At 36.4% G+C, this 19894-nt stretch overlaps 1 protein-coding gene across 1 annotated transcript; it reads right to left on the bottom strand.

The window, feature by feature from the left end:
* Positions 1-849: 849 nt before the first annotated feature.
* LOC137393883 (neuropilin and tolloid-like protein 2) lies at positions 850-18131 on the bottom strand. Its single transcript, XM_068080595.1, has 12 exons — positions 17894-18131; positions 17269-17418; positions 16187-16318; positions 12179-12304; positions 11634-11660; positions 10357-10499; positions 8746-8977; positions 7456-7581; positions 5711-6050; positions 4898-5079; positions 3917-4163; positions 850-1462 (listed from the first exon to the last, which is right to left on the bottom strand). The coding sequence occupies exons 1-12, from the start codon at positions 18129-18131 to the stop codon at positions 1357-1359; spliced, it is 2049 nt and encodes a 682-aa protein (XP_067936696.1). The 3' UTR covers positions 850-1356.
* Between the last annotated feature and the right edge of the window lie 1763 nt (positions 18132-19894).

The raw sequence follows: 19894 nt of genomic DNA, 5'->3' as shown, positions 1-19894 counted from the left end.
AATGTACAGTATGTATTTCCCACAAACCGAAAATACTCACCCAGTAGCCAACTATTGAGAAGAGTAGAGACAACATAAGATAAAACAGTACTAGCTGTGAATCACAAGGATTCACAACTCACTTCCAAAATTTTGACTTGCTGGTCAGAGTATCAGCCCTTGTGAGTTTACTCGCCACAACACATAAAAAGTTAAAAACCATCAACTACTGCAGGTACTTCTACCGTATATGTTCACTGGTGGCAGACTGGCAGCTAGTTTTTGCTGGTCTCTGAATAACTACTGAAGGAAAATATTCAGTGCAGGAAAACAATTTTGCTAAGGACTTGTTAGTACATGGTAGAAACTTAGACGTTTTCAACTCTTAGTTCACTTTGACAAACATTTCTGATGGCATGTTGTTTTTTATTCAAGTGATATTCATGAACTATTACCAATGTGAACCATGATCTATAGCCAATATAAATTAGCTACCTACAGCAATTTCTTTAATTGTTGGCCAGTTAATCGCAGTTTAACTACCTTCTAGCAACAATGTGTGTGGTCAGTCATGTGTCTTATTCTCACCTGATCAATACAAGCTAGCACCTGTGACACCTGCCAGTAGCGCTTTGCTCTCAGCATGATCCCGACCTGTTGAATGGGTCATTGTTCTTTACACCTTTTCTCAGGCTTGACTTGTACCAAGAACAAACTTTTAAAATGATTTTCTTGCTTCGCTTAAATCATTTAGTTCCAAATGTAAGATGGAATATTTGCATGGTGAACAAAGACTTGAACATTTCGTCTCTGAATTTTTGTTAACTCTTGAGGTAAATCATTACGCAAATAACTAACAATGGCTGCTAAGTATAGGCAATAAGGGATGTTAAAAGTTAAGAGTCACATGTACATGCATTGTATAATAAGGAAATCAGTATGAAAGACATTTTAGAGCATCGTTAATAGCCCACTAAAGCATTGGAAAGATTTTCGGATATTTTTGGTTACACACGAAAGCTAAAATTATAGACAGCTTTATTACAGCTGACAATATGTTCTGTAGCTGTGGTTTGCTTTTATATTAGTTAATACAGTTATGAATAGCAAACATACAATTGCATAGCTAGTTAAGGCAGAAGGAAACTATCTCTTGTATTATACAAAAATATGAGCAATAAAAATATAAAGTACCAAAACTAAATAATCCTGTGGTTAACATAAAAATCCTTTCACATGCAAATTTGTTTTGCCATCTTTGGGTACAGCATCCTATAACATTATATAAATAAGGGGTCTCCAGGTACAGCCCCCTATAACTTTCTATGAATAAGGGGTGTTTGGGTACAGCACCCTATAATATTATATGAATAAGGGCTAGCATGTGCTAATATACGTAGTCAATTCCATGGCTCCATCATCAGTATCGTCATCAAATGTCCAGCACTTCTTTTCTATAGGTTTTCGAAATTTTGATGCTTTCCTAAATAGAGGTATCAACAATTTTACTATGTTAAAAATATTAAACATTAAATGAATACTAAATATTCAAAATATATTAAAGTTCATAAATGTGGAAGTTCTCTCTATGAATTGCTTATAAGTATTGTAGTAACTGACACGCTAGCTGCATGCGCCCAACCCAACATAACTAGTAACTAGTACGTATGTCGCAATCATACAAGTGCAAAAGGTAGAACCATAGATATAGTAAACCCTATAGATATAGTAAACCCGATAGATATAGTAAGTATAGAGTTTACTATATCTATGAGTAGAACAAAAGATGAGTTGACATGACTACTAGAAGAAAACTGCAATTGGCCTAATTGCAGCACTAATTGCGGAAAATGAATATATGACAAGAGGCATTTTTGGATCTAGAAACAGGTTGTCTAGTGATATAAAATTATGTACATTGTATGTATAAACTATTTCATGCACTCTTTGATACACCGAGTTCACTCCTTCCGATATTTGCTTTTGATGTTGAAAATGTTCATAAGTTGGAGTATTCCGGTAAAGATACATTGTATCCTTACATCTTACATCCTTGTATCCTATACATTGTATTCGTTGTAAAGCCCAAAAAGTAAGAATAAATACTTTAAATAATACCATGCTTTAAAATTATATAAACATGAAAACAAATGTGTTATATAAACTATGTAAAAACACTAAATATAAACCTAAATTATACGTGAAATATAAATTAAAAAAGCAATAATCAGTAAAATAGGGTTTGTATTTTTGCTTTACCTTAGAGACATCTGAACGGTAAGCACAGGATTGGCAATGCTATGGTTCAGTGATAGAGTAATAAAAATATGTATCTGTAACTTCCTCTGACTTACACCCAATGTAGTTTAAATCACGTTAATTGATATACACTTCTGACTATTTTCTCGTTTTATTTTTAATTTTTACCAATTGTTAGATTTGTACTAATAGAAAAGTTATATTTTGAGAAGTGTCATATGTTGGGTAGTACTGAGCATGTCAAAACACATTTTCTCAAAATTGTGGATGCAATTTGCTTTGCATCCATGCCTAAGTTGTATAATGTAACTCCCTTTCATCAAATCAGCAACGAGATTTGAACTCATACATCAGCAGACAACTAGAGTGAGTAGACATGTTCAGACTAGCAAGTAATCATGTTCATACTAGCAAGTAGACATGTCCAGACTAGCGAGTAAACATGTCCAGCCTAGCTAGTAGACATGTACAGACTAGCAAGTAGACATGTCCAGACTAGCGAGTAAACATGTCCAGCCTAGCTAGTAGACATGTACAGACTAGCAAGTAGACATGTCCAGCCTAGCTAGTAGACATGTTCAGACTAGCAAGTAGACATGTCCAGACTAGCAAGTAGACATGTTCAGACTAGCAAGTAGACATGTACAGACTAGCAAGTAGACATGTCCAGACTAGCAAGTAGACATGTTCAGACTAGCAAGTAGACATGTTCAGACTAGCAAGTAGACATGTCCAGACTAGCAAGTAGACATGTACAGACTAGCAAGTAGACATGTCCAGACTAGCGAGTAAACATGTCCAGCCTAGCTAGTAGACATGTTCAGACTAGCAAGTAGACATGTTCAGACTAGCGAGTAGACATGTTCAGACTAGCAAGCAGACATGTTCAGACTAGCAAGTAGACATGTACAGACTAGCAAGTAGACATGTTCAGACTAGCAAGTAGACATGTTCAGACTAGCAAGTAGACATGTTCAGACTAGCAAGTAGACATGTACAGACTAGCAAGTAGACATGTCCAGACTAGCGAGTAAACATGTCCAGCCTAGCTAGTAGACATGTTCAGACTAGCAAGTAGACATGTCCAGACTAGCGAGTAGACATGTTCAGACTAGCAAGCAGACATGTTCAGACTAGCAAGTAGACATGTACAGACTAGCGAGTAGACATGTTCAGACTAGCGAGCAGACATGTCAACTGAAGTGTATTGATAAATCATCAAAAGCTTCAAACTCCCCAGGCACAAAACCTTTTGGGCATCCAATGCAGCTATATTGAACCTTAAACCTAGCTCCTTTAGGCCCATATATAGAGAGTTTGAAGTTATATGCGTATAAGCAGTAAGGTCTCCAAATGGCCATAGGCTATAATTCGTAATTTAAATGGGATGTTTGATAAACAAGTCTATTGTTCACTACTTATACACTGACCGACTGACCGATGATGCATGAAAATTGTAGGCCCCTAGTTGTTGTTGTAGTCATCAAGTACCAGATCCAATAGCTTCAAACTCACATGCATGTTATAATATTCATGTCAGATGCATATGCTAATAAGTGATACTAAAATTAGACTGGTACACTAAAACTTTGGCTTCATTCAATTTTTCAAGGACAATATTGTGTCGAGTTTAATAGACATAACATAACTATCATGAGTACAGATGCTGGTAACTCACGGTGTTGTTTGAGCGGGTTGAAATAGAGGTTCAGTCTGACTTGGCTCGACTGCGACTTCAACCTTTAGATGAGTCGGTTTTTTTCTTTTAGGGCCTAAACATGCGACGTCGTAGTGTTGATCTCTGGGAAGGCTACCAAAACTCGAGCTGCTAGTACTTGAATAATCTGTAGACTCATGTTCTACGAAGGATGGAGGAGGCGGGTATTCAAAGTTTGCGGCATTTCCCATATGAGTGAGGTCGTAAACTAAGGGAAAAAACATATAGATTTATTTTTGTTTACAACTATTTTCTTATCAAAATGGTAGGATAAAATTGTCGAAACATTGAAGAGACCTTAGGATTATATAATGAGGTGTTTGTGAAATACATGTTTATTGCATGTTTCATAATAGAAAGTGTTTTAAAGGATAAGATGATTGTGTAAGGGAATGTTTATAAACCACAACATGGTTGCATATTGGGATTTTTTTATAAAATACAAGAGTATTGCATTTTGGGATTTTTTATAAGGATATTGCAATATATGATGTCTATAGAACACACAGATCAAACTCCTAGCTTACAGATAAAGGCAACAGGTTACATGATTATAATTAATTATATGCATATCGAGAAAGTAAATGGCTTGACTGAATGAAAGTTATATCTCTATTACTCTAATTATATCAACCGAAGATAACTCACCAGGCTCTAAATATGTCTATTAAGATATTTACATGTATGACAGGAATAATAAATTTCTACAGTATTCTAATATCTCATCAGCATTGTGCCATTTTTTATTAACATAGTGATGTAATAGAATAATGTATATTATAATCTAAAAGCTGTGGCTATTTGAAAGCATTTTTATCACCGTTTTATCAATTTTTATCACATTTTTATTTTTTTAAAGCACAATCTGATGAGACAGTCCATCAAACCAAAAGAAACCAGACCACATACAACGGTCAATACAATGCATAATAATATACTCACTTAGCCTAAATCCTTTTCCTTCATCAACTGGAATAGGAGGAGGGGGTGGCGTGGGTGGAGCTGGAGGGAGTTTAGCCATGCTGCTGGTAGGAGGGAGGGTGATGTGAGGCATGGCATAAATTCTGTCATTACCATCGTGCTTAGGTTTGACCAATCGCGGGACTACAGGTGTCGAAGGCTTTCTGCTAAGGAAAGTAGATTATTAGACATATTTATAATTTAACTCTTTGTAACTTGTAATCTTGTTTTATAAATTGCACCCTGTATAAACAATTTTCATGGGAGTTATAAAAAGGCTGTCATATCAATAGACTGACGACTCCCACTTTGAAATTTCTTCGCACCGGAGTACTCAAGTGACGTTTGTAAACTTTGCCAATATTTTGAAAATTGACAAGATAAAGAGTTTTAAACTGTGAGATACCTACCAATATCATTTGCTTTGAACATGCTTTGAAGCCGCGGGCCCCATTTTCTACTGAAGCGCTGTTCGTTATTATTCTTTCATTTTATGAATGCGAGCAATAAATTTTTTAAACAGCTATTGCATACTCTTGGACTTTATTTGCTTACTGAAATGCAAAATAATTTTACTGAGAATTTTACCATTTAAAACTCAAGTTTGAGAGAGAATAATGGCAACTTGCAGACCTACCAAAGGTTTGCTACAGATGCATTAGTTTAGCACTGGCCATGCATTAGGTATGCACAGCAATGCATTAACATATGATTGATATGCATTAGGCATACATTAGCTATGAAATGTATAGGAATTAGCTATAAATAGCATTTGCTTTTGCAGTACTCACTCACCTGAAAGATACATTTTCGTTTAATCGGCTGCTTGTGAAGGTGTCTGTTGCACTGCCAGCTGTGACACTCCCAGCCGCAACAGACATACTTCGCTCGGTACACGGGCTATTCACAGGTCTCTGCTTTGTGTTTTGCAATGATATGTGAGATGTGTGAGAGGCGGACTTCAAGGTTGTTGATGAGGAGGTAGATGAACTTTTTCTTCTCGCTTCTTCTCTAGCGGACCTTTGCTTCTGAAGAACTTCGACGAGTGTCATGAGTGTGGTGAGAACTATGCTGCCCACAATGACGACAGCGAACAATGTAATGTATTTTGGGTTGAAGCTTTTGGTGTCACTTGCTAAAATATGTCAGAACTTCATTACATTTGGGATGGAATCAGTTTTAAACTAATCAAACAACTCTCACAGGTAATCTCAAAATTCTGGTAAGACAAAAGGCAGCGGGTGTAAGTCATGGGTATAGATGGTGTGGGTCATGGGTATAGATGGTGTGGGTCATGGGTATAGATGGTGTGGGTCATGGGTATAGATGGTGTGGGTCATGGGTATAGATGGTGTGGGTCATGGGTATAGATGGTGTGGGTCATGGGTATAGATGGTGTGGGTCATGGGTATAGATGGTGTGGGTCATGGGTATAGATGGTGTGGGTCACAGGTATAGGTAGAATATTGAACCGACTACTTTAACTTCGCTTCAGGGCCCAAGATTCTTATAAGATGCTGGAGCAACTAAAAAAGATAGGAAGTGTGGGGGAGTGGGAAAAATCACAACAGCATTATGTGAACCAATAAAAGAAATTGCGGCAGTTAGCTTAGACCTTCCTTGTCTATAAGTTGTGAGCTAGTTCGTGTAACAATATAATCTATAGTTAATACCTAAAGCTTATGGTATTATTTTATTATTATTATTTTATTGTTGTAGAAACCCAGTTTAAACACACTAACTTGTGTATTTGTGACAAGTTTATCGGCTTTGGTAATCTAGCTTTTAGTCATGAAGGTTATAGGTTAATAGCTTGTAATAGTCTGACCTAATGTAGTCTCACCTGATGTACAGTTTCACCTAATGTACAGTCTCACCTAATGTACAGCCTCACTTAATGTACAGTCCCACCTAATGTACAGTCTCACCTAATTTACAGTCTCACCTAATATACAGTCTCACCTAATGTACAGCCTCACTTAATGTACAGTCCTACCTAATGTACAGTCTCACCTAATTTACAGTCTCACCTAATATACAGTCTCACCTAATGTACAGTTTCACCTAATTTACAGTCTCACCTAATATATAGTCTCACCTAATATACAGTCTCACCTAACGTACAGCATCACCTAATATACAGTCTCCCCTAATATACAGTCTCACCTAATGTACAGTCTCACTTAATGTACAGTTTCACCTAATTTACAGTCTCACCTAATATATAGTCTCACCTAATATACAGTCTCACCTAACGTACAGCATCACCTAATATACAGTCTCACCTAATATACAGTCTCATCTAATGTACATTCCCACCTAATATACAGTCTCACCTAATATACAGTCTCACCTAATGTACAGTCTCACTTAATGTACAGTTTCACCTAATTTACAGTCTCACCTAATATATAGTCTCACCTAATATACAGTCTCACCTAATATACAGTCTCACCTAATGTACAGTCTCACTTAATGTACAGTTTCACCTAATTTACAGTCTCACCTAATGTACAGTCTCACCTAATGTACAGTCTCACCTAATGTACAATCCTCATCATAGCCTTCTCTGCAATTCTCATATGAATCACATCGCAGTTCAGTGGGGATACAGTAGCCATCAAAGCAGTTGACCATAGATTCATGGGTGCAGTTACCTGCTGAAGCTGGAACAACAAAATACATATATCCAATTGTTAAAAGCAACTTGACCGCAGTAATGTTTTAGATGATAACTTATTCCAATGGTAGCAGTACTATCGTAGTACTAAAGTAGAGCTACCATTGTACTATTGTATTATTACTTCTTACACAACTGTAGTGCTGATGTTGTAGAGCTGTAGTACAACTGTAGTACTACTGTAGTACTACTGTTGTACTACTGTAGTGCTACTATAGTACTACAGTAGTACTGCAGTAGTACTACAGTAGTGCTACAGTAGTACTACTTTAGTACTACAGTAGTGCTACAGTAGTGCTACAGTAGTACTACAGTAGTACTACAGTAGTGCTACAGTAGTACTACAAAAGCGATAAGAGCAATCAGTACTTTAGTGGCTCAAGCTGCATATGAGAGGTCAAAACAGTCATACAATCAGGTTGTAGTTTACTCTGAGGTGGCAAACTCTTACTAGCATAGTAGATAATAAATAGTGTTTTCTACACTATTAAACACCACTAAATCTATTTTGAAAACTGGGAATAAAATTTCTAAAACCTACAAAAAGAGGAAATTTAAAATATCCACAAAAAAGTTAAGCAGTAGTCTCAATGAAAAAGGCAATTGAGTTTTAGGATTAGTATAAACAGAAGATATAAATTTGTATTTGAATTAGTAAAATAAAATAATATTTATACATCAAATGTTTTTACTATTATCAATAATAATATTGGAAAAACTTGTTTCGTTTATTCTCACAATGGAAATCTTTTCATGATGATGCTAACAGCAGCGCATAAGTTATTAAAATGTTTAAATAGTTGTTTAAACACTGAAAATAAACTTAATACTAAGTGTGTGGTAGGCCATAACACTTTATAATTGACAGGCAACATTCTATTAGCAACAGTTTTAAGTACATGTACCGTACTTAGATATTACCTGTTTACATGGTCAGATAACTCCAAATTTCTTTTCAAATTTATTCACTGTCTTTTACATTTAGAATTTTAATACCACAATTATTGTTATTTAGTGAATATTTCTCGAGTATGCTTTAAAATTTTTGAAATCACTTTTAAATTAAAATACATTGCTCAAGTGAGAACTTACATAGATTAGAGCACATAGGGTGAGCACATATGAGTGCATAGCGTAAGTGGATACTTACTTGGCCAATAAATATTTCCAAGAAGGCGAAACTCTGGTAAAGTTCTAATGGAATGCGCATGCAAACGGACAATGGTTCGCCAGTTTTTAGATATATATGGTAAGTATACACTTCGACATTCTTTCTGTTGCACATCTGATGATGCTGTTGACATGTCATAGAATGCTAAGTAGTTGGAGTCGCAGTTGGCTGTTAAATGTTCGATGGAATAATTGTAAATCCTTGATAATACCTGAAACACAAGAGTGAGACAACTCCAACTTATTGCTGAATGAAAACTATTGATAGGTGGGTTAGCTTTAACAATATGGCTGCCAATTGGATAGATACATGTACATACAATTGCTTTTAACCATAGAACTACAGAAAATTCCTGAGAGCGTATGCATATGCCTAATAAAAACTATTTTCAATTTAAAGTGAACTTATGATAGTACAGAGAAACTAATTACAGATACTTTGTACTTGCTGAAAGCTCATGAATGAAAGAAGAGAATAATATTGTAATAAACAATATTTAGATATTTATACCAAATGGTCACTAAGAAAGTGTTACCCATATTTGGTGGACATTCGGATACTTTTAGAACGATCCAGAATAGAGATTAAATTTTAAAAAATAATAGCAGCAAAAGATGATTTCAATTTCTACAGATCAGGTCACAATTGTAATAGGAGCAGGTGTGCAGAGAATTGTTGTCTAATAATATGAAGAGGTATTTCTAGAAAAGGTTTGACTCAGGACCTGCTGGCAAGGGGCGCAGTAATGCACATCAGGGTTTATAACATAGACATCAAAGTTCATAGCATAGACATTAGAAATGTTAAAATAAAATAGCGAAACAATCTTCGTGTCAAGCGTTCTTTATCTACTCAAAATGGCTGTCTCAGAGTTTGGTAAAGAGCTTATTGAATTACGGCCAGTCAGCAGGTAACAAAGTCAGTTCTGACAGCGAGAGCTCTTTGGCGTGAGTGTTTAGCTACTGGAATGCTCAATCAATGTTGCGAATGCATGTCATAAAATGAGTATGTTTAGATACTAAAGGGGTGGGTTCTCGCACGTTTTCTAAGATGTTGCATGGCTCACAGGTGGTTCACAGGTTAATACATAACAATATGATCGTTTTTCAAGAAGTAACGAGTTTAACTGTTTAAGCGATTCCACTTATTTATGATTCCACATGTTGTCTATTATAATCATCATCGAAGAAACCATTTATGAAAGATGTAACCTTGATTGAGACTTCATAGGCCACGAAAAAAAACCAATTTATCTTGCATGAATGACCGTGCATAGTCATTTTCAAGGTTCTCGACAATTGTATAAAGCATAGAGCTAATAGTGACACAATTAATTGAATCGTTTAAGCTCGGATCATTGCATCGACCAATGAGCTGCATTGTTAGCTAGTTGGCCCTCATAACCGGTATGTTTTTCAAGAGGCATCACACACTGCATGTGAGTCACACGCAGTGTGTGATGCCTCTTGAGAAACATACCATTTCCTAAGCAGTCACACGGTGTGACTGCTTAGGAAATACATGGGGACCGAATTTCAGGATCAGCATTATGTGTTAGAGCGAGCAGCATCTACCAAGTTGACAAGTTACCTTGCTGGTGACTGGCAGACGAATATCCCATATACAGTCGATCGGCTCTTCTGGGTGCTGTACATAAAAGTCCATCGACTCCCTCGGTATGCTGGCTGAGTTGATCTCAAAACTACTCACTCCCTCAACTAGACTGTAGCAGGCTACAAAAGTAGCGCAATAACAAATGGGTTCAGCTATGCCTACAAGGGTGACCCTAATAAGCTAACACTTTGGCGCAAAAAGTATGAATAGAATTTGTTGGCGCCATTGATGCTGCCACTGCCACTCTTTTCTCATGAGGAACAGAAGGATTAGCTAGAGAGAAACCTTGATGCTTCCTTTAAAATTGAGCATAAATTTTTTACAAATACTCATTTTATGAATAATGGAAATCTTTTTCTAAATATTACTGGAAAGAAGAAAGCCAAGGTATTGCTGTGAACTTTAGGCTTTATAATATGTTTACTAAATAAACAAACAATTGATTGGGTTATGGAAGCACTGTCTTTGATGAAATGTATTTGGAAGTTGTCATCACCATGAGAGCCCAAATGTAGGCCAATGAAATAAGGTGTTAGTAGACCGTAGCAATAATCTAGAATAAAGTGCCTTTCCATGTACACATTATAAAGGCATTGAAGGAGCTTGCAGAGGAATGACCAACTTCACTGTGACTTGCAAAAAGTTTTATTAATAACAGCTCAATGGTAAACGCATGTCACAACTATACATGCAGTTGGATTGTTGTCAGACTATCTATGCATAGGTGATCCACCATCCCCTTTAAATAAGGGGTACACGATTAGTGTCCCCCATGCATGAGGGTACACGATTAGTGCCCCCTATGCATAAGGGGTACACGGTTAGTGTCCCCTATGTATGGGGGTACACGATTAGTGTGCCCCATGCATAAGGGGTACACGATTAGTGCCCCCTATGCATAAGGGGTACACGATTAGTGTCCCCTATGTGTGGGAGTACACGATTAGTGTCCCCCATGCATGAGAGTACACGATTAGTGCCCCCTATGCATAAGGGGTACACGGTTAGTGCCCCCTATGTATGGGGGTACACGATTAGTGTGCCCCATGCATAAGGGGTACACGATTAGTGCCCCCTATGCATAAGGGGTACACGATTAGTGTCCCCTATGTGTGGGAGTACACGATTAGTGTACCCCTTATGCATAAAGTGGTACACAATTAGTGATTGGAATGAAGGTGAAGGTGTACCTCCCTTCACATGACTGCTACCAGACATGAAGCATGAAAATACATGAATGGAAGTGTACTTACCAAATGACTCTTCCTTATTGGACGATTCTGAAATAGAACAGACTCAGCTTCAAAAACATATATATAATATATATATATAATATAGTATAATATAATCTATTGTAATATAATATAACATTTTCCTTTTTTACGTTAGCTCACATGTAAATTTCTTTCTGTAACTATTGGATTTGAGAGTTCACTATAACCCTTGTGGACACTTTTAGACCACTGTGGACAGTTGACACAATATAACTATACCACCCACAGTTACTATGCTATAACACTAATTTAAGTATTTATAAAAGGAATACATCTTGGAAATTACAGGCACTCATCCAAATTATCAATCTTCCCTTGACAAGATTTTATACAGCTATGCTACAAATACATATCTATATTTTTTTTACAATTAGATGGTATAAACCACTTCCTGTTTAAGTTTTGTTCATTTACACAACTCTGCGCTTACTTTACCCCCCCCCACCGCTATATGCTGTTCAGCTCATATTGTGTGAAACAGGAAATAAATATTCACTGAGGCTATGAGCTAAATATAAACTGACCTGTTTGAGGACCTGCAGAGATTTTAGCGAGAAATCCTTTCCGCGAGATTTGACCATCAGAAACGAATCTAATCCACATGTACTGACCGGTCGATTTAAAAATGGTGCCTTGCCGAACATCATCACCTAAAATCATTGTAATTTCTAACTTGCCATTTTAGGACTATTAATTTAGAGCAATTTTAGCCTTCTGCAAGTTGGTAGAGAATTTGTCTGTAACTATGCAATGAGCATGAAATACTTAGTACACTTTACATACAGTTTGGCCAAAGAATGTAATTGTACAACCAGGCATACAACTACGGGCCATGAGCTCAAAAAAATTATGTACCACTGTTCATCACACAAATTTGATCGACCAACATTAAAATTAAACCATACATTAAACCATTCAACCATACATTAAAAGATCGATAAAATTACAGCTATGGACCAACATCGTGTCAGAGAAGGTCGACAAAAGCTAAATCGGCGCAATTCGATCTATACAATTTAATAGATTAATCCTGTCAAGGAATTATTACATATGGAAGATCGACCTATTATGCACAACAAAGTAGCTAATGTACAAAAATAATAAATATGGTCGACAATTTGTGAACACAAGACTGAGTCATCTCTTGTTGCCAGTAACTTTGAGACTTTTACCTAACCACTGCCATTATTACTGTCACAATCATCAACGCCTGAAATGAGACGCGTGCTGGATCTAGAAGAAATCAACCATGCACAGAACCATGAAACAACTCGCTATATCCCACCTTTGCATCTTATTGATGCCAATCTGTTAGCTGTTAGAAGTTTGATCAAACAATAGCTACAAACAGTGGCTATATCTACGAATATATGCGCAATACTGTGCATATAGGATATGACGTACCCTACTGGATGAATTTATTCGCGGAGTTAATTTTTGGGAAAATTGCCATTTCATGCATATTCGCGGATTAATTTATTCGCGGCTGAACACTGTCACTCTCTATGAAGAGTTAACTCTATTGCGGCTAGCAATAGAGCTAACTCTACTCATGCACACATTGCGTGTTTCGGTTTATACCCTATTAATAGGTACATGTATAGCCTAATGTTGTTCAGAGAATTTTTAACTGTTAGTCGATACTGCATTCTCGTCCAATATGTAACTTGCATGTTTACCAGAATATCAGTAGCCTACACTTGAATTTTCAGTGTAGCTGTTTTTTCAACTCAATATTCAATTATATAGCTTTGGTGCCTGTTTATAGCCAATATAGTTTAAAAATATATTGGCTGACTCGTTGGTTATCTAATGACATCAATCAATAAACTAAATTAACAACTATACCATTGCCACTATATTCAACCGACTGACAGAATATGGTCAGAGTTATTCAGAAAATCTCTTCACTAAAGTCAAACTTGTTGTCACATTTCTTTTCTTTTGTTTAAATTATGTTGTTACTAGCACATTGTGAAAAGCATTTTTTGGTGATGATATTGATGTCAAATAAAGTACACGTCGAAAAAATTTGAGCTTTTACATTAGTGTTTGCTGTCCAAGCGTTTAGGGGGTATCGAAAGTTTCCTGTTTGCCCAAAAATTAAATGCATTTTATTTTTAAGTTTGGGTAGGAAATTTGTGAGATCAAGAAGATTAAAATTTTCTAGTCAACATAGACTTAGTAACTATGCTACATATATACTGTATATATTAAGGATAGCTAATAGGTCTATGTTAGTCAAGCATACTTATTATTTACAAAAAAGTTACTGACAATACAAATATATATATAAACTCTACTAAACGTGCATGAAACCTTTTTTTCAATATCACTTATATCACTTGAACATTTGAAATGATTGCATAGAAGTTCAGCAATTCAAAAGACCATCATAGTTAGCTGTTAGTAAACATTGTTAGAAGACAGGCTATGTGTCACGTTGTGGTAGTAGGTAAAAAGACAGGCTATGTGTCACGTTGTGGTAGTAGGTTAGAAGACAGGCTATGTGTCACGTTGTGGTAGTAGGTTAGAAGACAGGCTATGTGTCACGTTGTGGTAGTTGGTTAGAAGACAGGCTATGTGTCACGCCCACATCTGTCTTAGTAAACAATATCAACAAGCAATCATGCTGATCATTTTGTAAAACCCGCAGCTATTGTTTACCACAACAAGCCTACTTATTACTTGTCTGTCCAAAATTTAAAACAGTTTTTTGCAACGATTCTCCTAGACTTCTGTATGTAAAATTAATACCAAGTTATTTGTTTCCTTACTGTAGTTACAGAAGATAAAGGGTGCTTTTGAATTTCTTGCATGAAGCCCAAAGAGGTACATATTATAAACTATCAAAAAAATTTATTGTTGACGAATTGAATGAACGATAAGAATTCGTGGTCCCATGCGTATCGACAAACCCAGAGTTATCTTCTCCATGCTGCCTTTAACGATATGTGAATTCATCTGGTAATTACTCTATTGATGACCCATGAACAAATCTAGCAAAAGCATGTTTTGCTTACACTGAACACAACATGTTACAAGAAAAGGATTTGGTCATCATAGCCTGCGAACTTTAAAACTTTTTATAAAGCTACAGCTTTTAATGATTCATCGACACCGTGCACTCATTCGCTGTCGACAGACCCTACTTGACTAGGTTATTGCGTACCATCATGTAACCCAATCAATTACCGTAATTAATACGCGAACACCCCACATGTACTTTATACGTTTAGATATTACAAAAACACCTAAAAGCTCAGTACAATAACTATAATTAGACCTTAAAATGGTAAGGAGAGTATATTAAGTCAATTTCGTCACTACTTCTTGCATTTTAAGTTTAAGAATCTTTAAAGGTTGACTTGCAACAAAATTCACATTACAGTTATTTGATATCAAAAAATTCCCCATGTCTTACTCTGCTGTGTTGTAGGTGCAAAATATGTGGAAATGTGATTACAAGCTCTTAAAAACTCAAAAACGAACAGTTAATCACAGCCATCACAAAAACGCCGTAGATCGGTATCCCTTTCCAAAACGGCTCAAATGGGACGTAGTTGAACACGATGGCCTCTGTTACACTTTCATGCAACCTCATTTGTCGAAATATTATCACAAATATACTCCAAGCATTCAATAAAACCATGTCTATTTCATCATCATTGTAATGCTGTTACTTTGAGCACTGATATCTCAAAACCTACCGTAAAGGTTGGTTTAATTTTTTAACCTTAGCTTGAAGGATTGCATATCATCCTCTAATAAGTATGACGAGCCTGTTGGTCACCTGTTATAGTCAAAAAATACTGCAGAACTTATTCTCACTGTTTGGCTGGAAGTATGGGTAACATGATCAGATTACAACTAGACGATTGGACCAAGCCGAAACAAAACTGTAAAGTAGAGGAGCATCTATATTTGATACGGGCTTTTTGATAAAACCTGAAGTGTTTGTCATAAACTAGTTCTACTAGACGTTTTTATATTAAGCCTTTTATTAGCCTTTCAATTCACGTGATAACATCACTAACATCACATGTCAAAACATAGCCAAAATATTTGCGAATGTCATCAAAATAAAGAGATTCTACACCCTGACGTTTTCGTTAACTGTTCGTTTATAAGCTTTTAAGAGCTTGTAATCGCATTTCCACATATTTTGCACCTACAATACAACAGAGTAAGACGTATTGAATTTTTTGATACCAAATAACTGTAATTTAATGTGAGTTTTGTTGCAAGTAAACGTTCAAGTGCTCTTACACAATGTTTTGCTGTAAAGCTGTCAACTTATTACATCTTTAAATCGTTTAACCTGTTTTTGAAGAAGGATAAGTCAAAGGAATATAGTTTTTATTTTCAATTGATCATTGAAGAACTATAAATGCTTTAGTAAATAATATGGACTACAGTGTTATACTTACCGCATCCTCAGAAGAAAAGGTAAATAATATAGACTACAGTGTTATACTTACCGCATCCTCAGAAGAAAAGGTAAATAATATGGACTACAGAGTTATACTTACCGCATCCTCGGAAGAGAAGGGGCGAGAATCCATACATTCCATCTCTGATTTCAATATAATCATATTGGCATTCCTGAGAGGCCTCCAAATGGAAGATCATAAACTTGAGGTTGATTGTGAACTGAGGCCCAGCTATATAAACAAACCCATAGTTATTATAACACTACATAAGATTGATGTGACACCCTTACTCCACCTATGATTCGTTTTTATTCCACCGATAGCCACAGTCTCTCATTGATGAATCGCTGTCGGAAGTACATATTCATCAGAGAGAGATGTTGCAACCCATTATTTTGTTTCTTCAGTCACGCTGACCGCTGCCTAATGTCTTTATAATTCTATTTATAACACTGAAGATGGAAATAGTTTATAAATTTAGCTTTTTTACCCTTATAATAGAATAGTTAATCAGCTGAATAAATTATCCATAGAGAGCTCTGAATCATATTCCCAACTATTGGTTTCTAGCAACTGTTGAGATTTTTTCAAGTCAAAGCTTTCTCTTAACACTTTGGCTGTGATGAAGATTAACAAAAGATAAAATTGAATGAGTGGTTAATTGAATTAAAGGACTAATATAGTCAGCGGGTTAACTGGACAGGAGGAGTGTTTTGGATTCTTTAGGTGATTGGGTGGGGCTAGAAGGTACGTGATTGGGTACATTTAAGGCTAGAGGGTACGTGATTGGGTGAGGCTAGAGGGTACGTGATTGGGTGAGGCTAGAGGGTACATGATTGGGTGAAGCTAGACTCTAGAGGGTCCGTGATTGGGTGCATGTGAGGCTAGACGGTAAATGATTGGTTACATAAGAGGCTAGAGGGTATGTGATTGGGTACATGTATGACTAGAGGCTACATGATTGAGTACATGTAAGACTAGAGGGTATGTGATTGGGTACATGTATGACTAGAGGCTACATGATTGGGTACATGTAAGACTAGAGGGTACGTGATACAGTACATGTAAGGCTAGAAAGTACGTGATTGGGTACATGTGCTCACCGAACATTTGCTTCATAACAAATGGGTTTACGTTGGGGGCTATAATCAGGCACCATGACAATATGGGAGACTAGTTACCTTTGATCACTTTGCGACAGTCAAGATTTTCAAAGTACTTATTTGGGTATCCTGGGCTGTGAAGGTGCTCAGATATTGTGTTAGTGAAGTTTGTACAATTGGTTTGTTGAATAGTTTCTTCATATCCATTCAGTGAAAGCTCATAACCCTCTGCAACATGATAAGTGTTCAGCGGCTTCATAAATACAGCAATATATGTTTATCATTTGATCTTAACTTTGATCTTAACAAAAGCAACTCAGGCCATGTAAAAAAAAAACAATAACATGGAAATTCAACATTATGTGCAAAAGAAATTCTAACGGTATAAGGATATTCTAGAATAATTTAAGGGGAACCTACTTGGTACTATGGGCAGCATGAATTGCATTACATTAATGGCAGGCCGCAACATAAACTTGACTCAACTTATGCGCAAATACACTCAAAATACACAAGGGATTTTTATTGACAACAGTACAACAACAATACAACAATACTACAACAATAAATTCTTTCACAAATTCTCCTTCGATGTAGGGTTTCAGCTTTTTCGCAATTAGTTTGCTAATTTCATAACTCGTTTGAATAATATCATTATCGGTCTTGCAATACCTTTTCAAATCAATTTGCTGTGCATTCAAACCCCTCTTTAGAACGTCAATCTTCTTATCCTGTCGAGTCTGCGCTGTCAATTTTTTAAGATTACCGTGGCAGGAATCAAAATGGCGCTGCAGATTTGACTTTTTCATTGCTGCTACATGTTTGCCACAAACGAGAGAGACAGGCTTTTTACTAATTTCGACAAAGAAATAAGAGTTTTCCCAATCCTTGTTGAACATTCCACCTTCATAAACTATCTTTCTCTTTTTAGCCGAAGCCATTTTGCAAATTCCGAATTTAATCGCATTTTCAAAAATATTGCGACATGCTCATTAACTAAATGCAGTTTGAGTATTGTGTTGTACTAGCCTGATGCCCATGTGATTGTGATATCAGTAGGTGTGTATGGGCATGCATACCGTGTGTGCCCAGCCAGTGAGACAGCATTGGCCCAGCACGCGAAGCTAGGCAAAAAAAGAAGGCGAGGTTAGTTATAACATTTGTTAAGTCACCAATAGGAAATTATGCTATTACAAGGCTGTATGAGAAGACGTTGATATGAATGCCAAATGCTGGCAAGGTCATCTCAAGAAAATATTTAATCTATTTAATCGGTTACAACTTATGAACGAGGGCCACATTAAAACGTCTCGCGAGCCGCATGCGGTTCGCGGGCCGCAGGTTTCCCACTCCTGTAGATTCTAGATACAGACCGGGCAAGTCGTTTATGTCTGGTGGGCTCAAGTGATTTTTGTTTGTTTGGTTCAAATAATTTTGCAGCAGCTCATGAAGAATGTTGTTTCATGACTGCAATATCTGATTTATAATTAGCAAACCACACCAAATGGCCTCACAAAATAGCAGTTACCATTGTTGTTTGGCTTGGTCAGGGGTAGGAGTGGTGGAAGCCACTGAGCATGCCATATGACTAGAAATGTTTTGTTTAAAATGTTCTTGGAGTGAGCTTCTACCTGTCTCATACCTGAACAGGTTTATTACCAGTAAGCCACACCATATGAGAAAAGTGGTGTGCACAACTAGTAGTGTATAAAGTGCTCTTTATTACTATAAGATAGTTTTCCTCTCATTTTTTTCACGTAATTTTTCTTTTGGTAACAAAAAAATAATGAAAATAATGAAGCTATGGGCTACGGCGCATCCGACTCTCAAAGCCTAACATTTACAATCATAAAAGCTCTAGTTCTTCACGCAGTCATTAAAATTTACTAGTGGCTCGTGCCTCGTCAGAATTTTTGAATTAGAGAGTCAACTAAAGCCGTGGTCACACGGGCACCGAACCGAACTAAATGACGCAAAACGACGTCGTTTTCAGCTCTAAAAAGTTCGGCTGAGGACATTTCTGACCGAAACGAACTATTTCGGTACTGCTCGAAATTTCGTGCCGAACCCTTGCTCTTATTGGCTGGTTAAAATTCTAGAATTCTAGCGAGCACGCGTCACATTTCTTCTTACGTGCGTGCGAGTAAAGTTAAAAAAGAAATGGGACGATACTTTTATTTCGTTAAATAGGTAAACAACATGAAGCAATTTACGACAAGGTTCACCCGGACTTGTGATTGGGTTGCATAAATGTAAGATGTTGCACTTAAGTTTTGCATAAATGTAAGGGAATGGTTGTGATTTTCTTTCGTGTGGAATATAAGTAATGTGTCATATCAATGATATACAGCCCCAAATATTGGGCTGTATATCATTGGTCATATTCATCCTGATGAAGTATCGTTGACTGATTTATTTATGTAAAACCACAGTACTATGATAAAGACTGATTTTGTTTGTTATGTACTCAGCATAGAAAAACATTCATATGTTAATAAAAAAATATAATTATGTAGATGGGAAGGGTTAGCAAAATCTTTGTATCGAGTGATTTATTTTGAGCAGCTGAACGATCTTCTGATAAACCTGCTGTGTAATTATAATTGTTCCTCAAAGTTTTTTGTTTACAATAGAAATATTTAACTCAAATACATAAAAACTACTAATGAAACCGTGTCTTGTCTCTATACGTATGGTATCTAAG

This window comes from Watersipora subatra, chromosome 4 (assembly GCF_963576615.1).
Source record: "Watersipora subatra chromosome 4, tzWatSuba1.1, whole genome shotgun sequence".
Lineage (NCBI taxonomy): Eukaryota > Metazoa > Bryozoa > Gymnolaemata > Cheilostomatida > Watersiporidae > Watersipora > Watersipora subatra.
The sequence above is the reverse complement of the archived record's forward strand: the minus strand, read 5'-3'. Positions and strand labels throughout refer to the sequence as shown.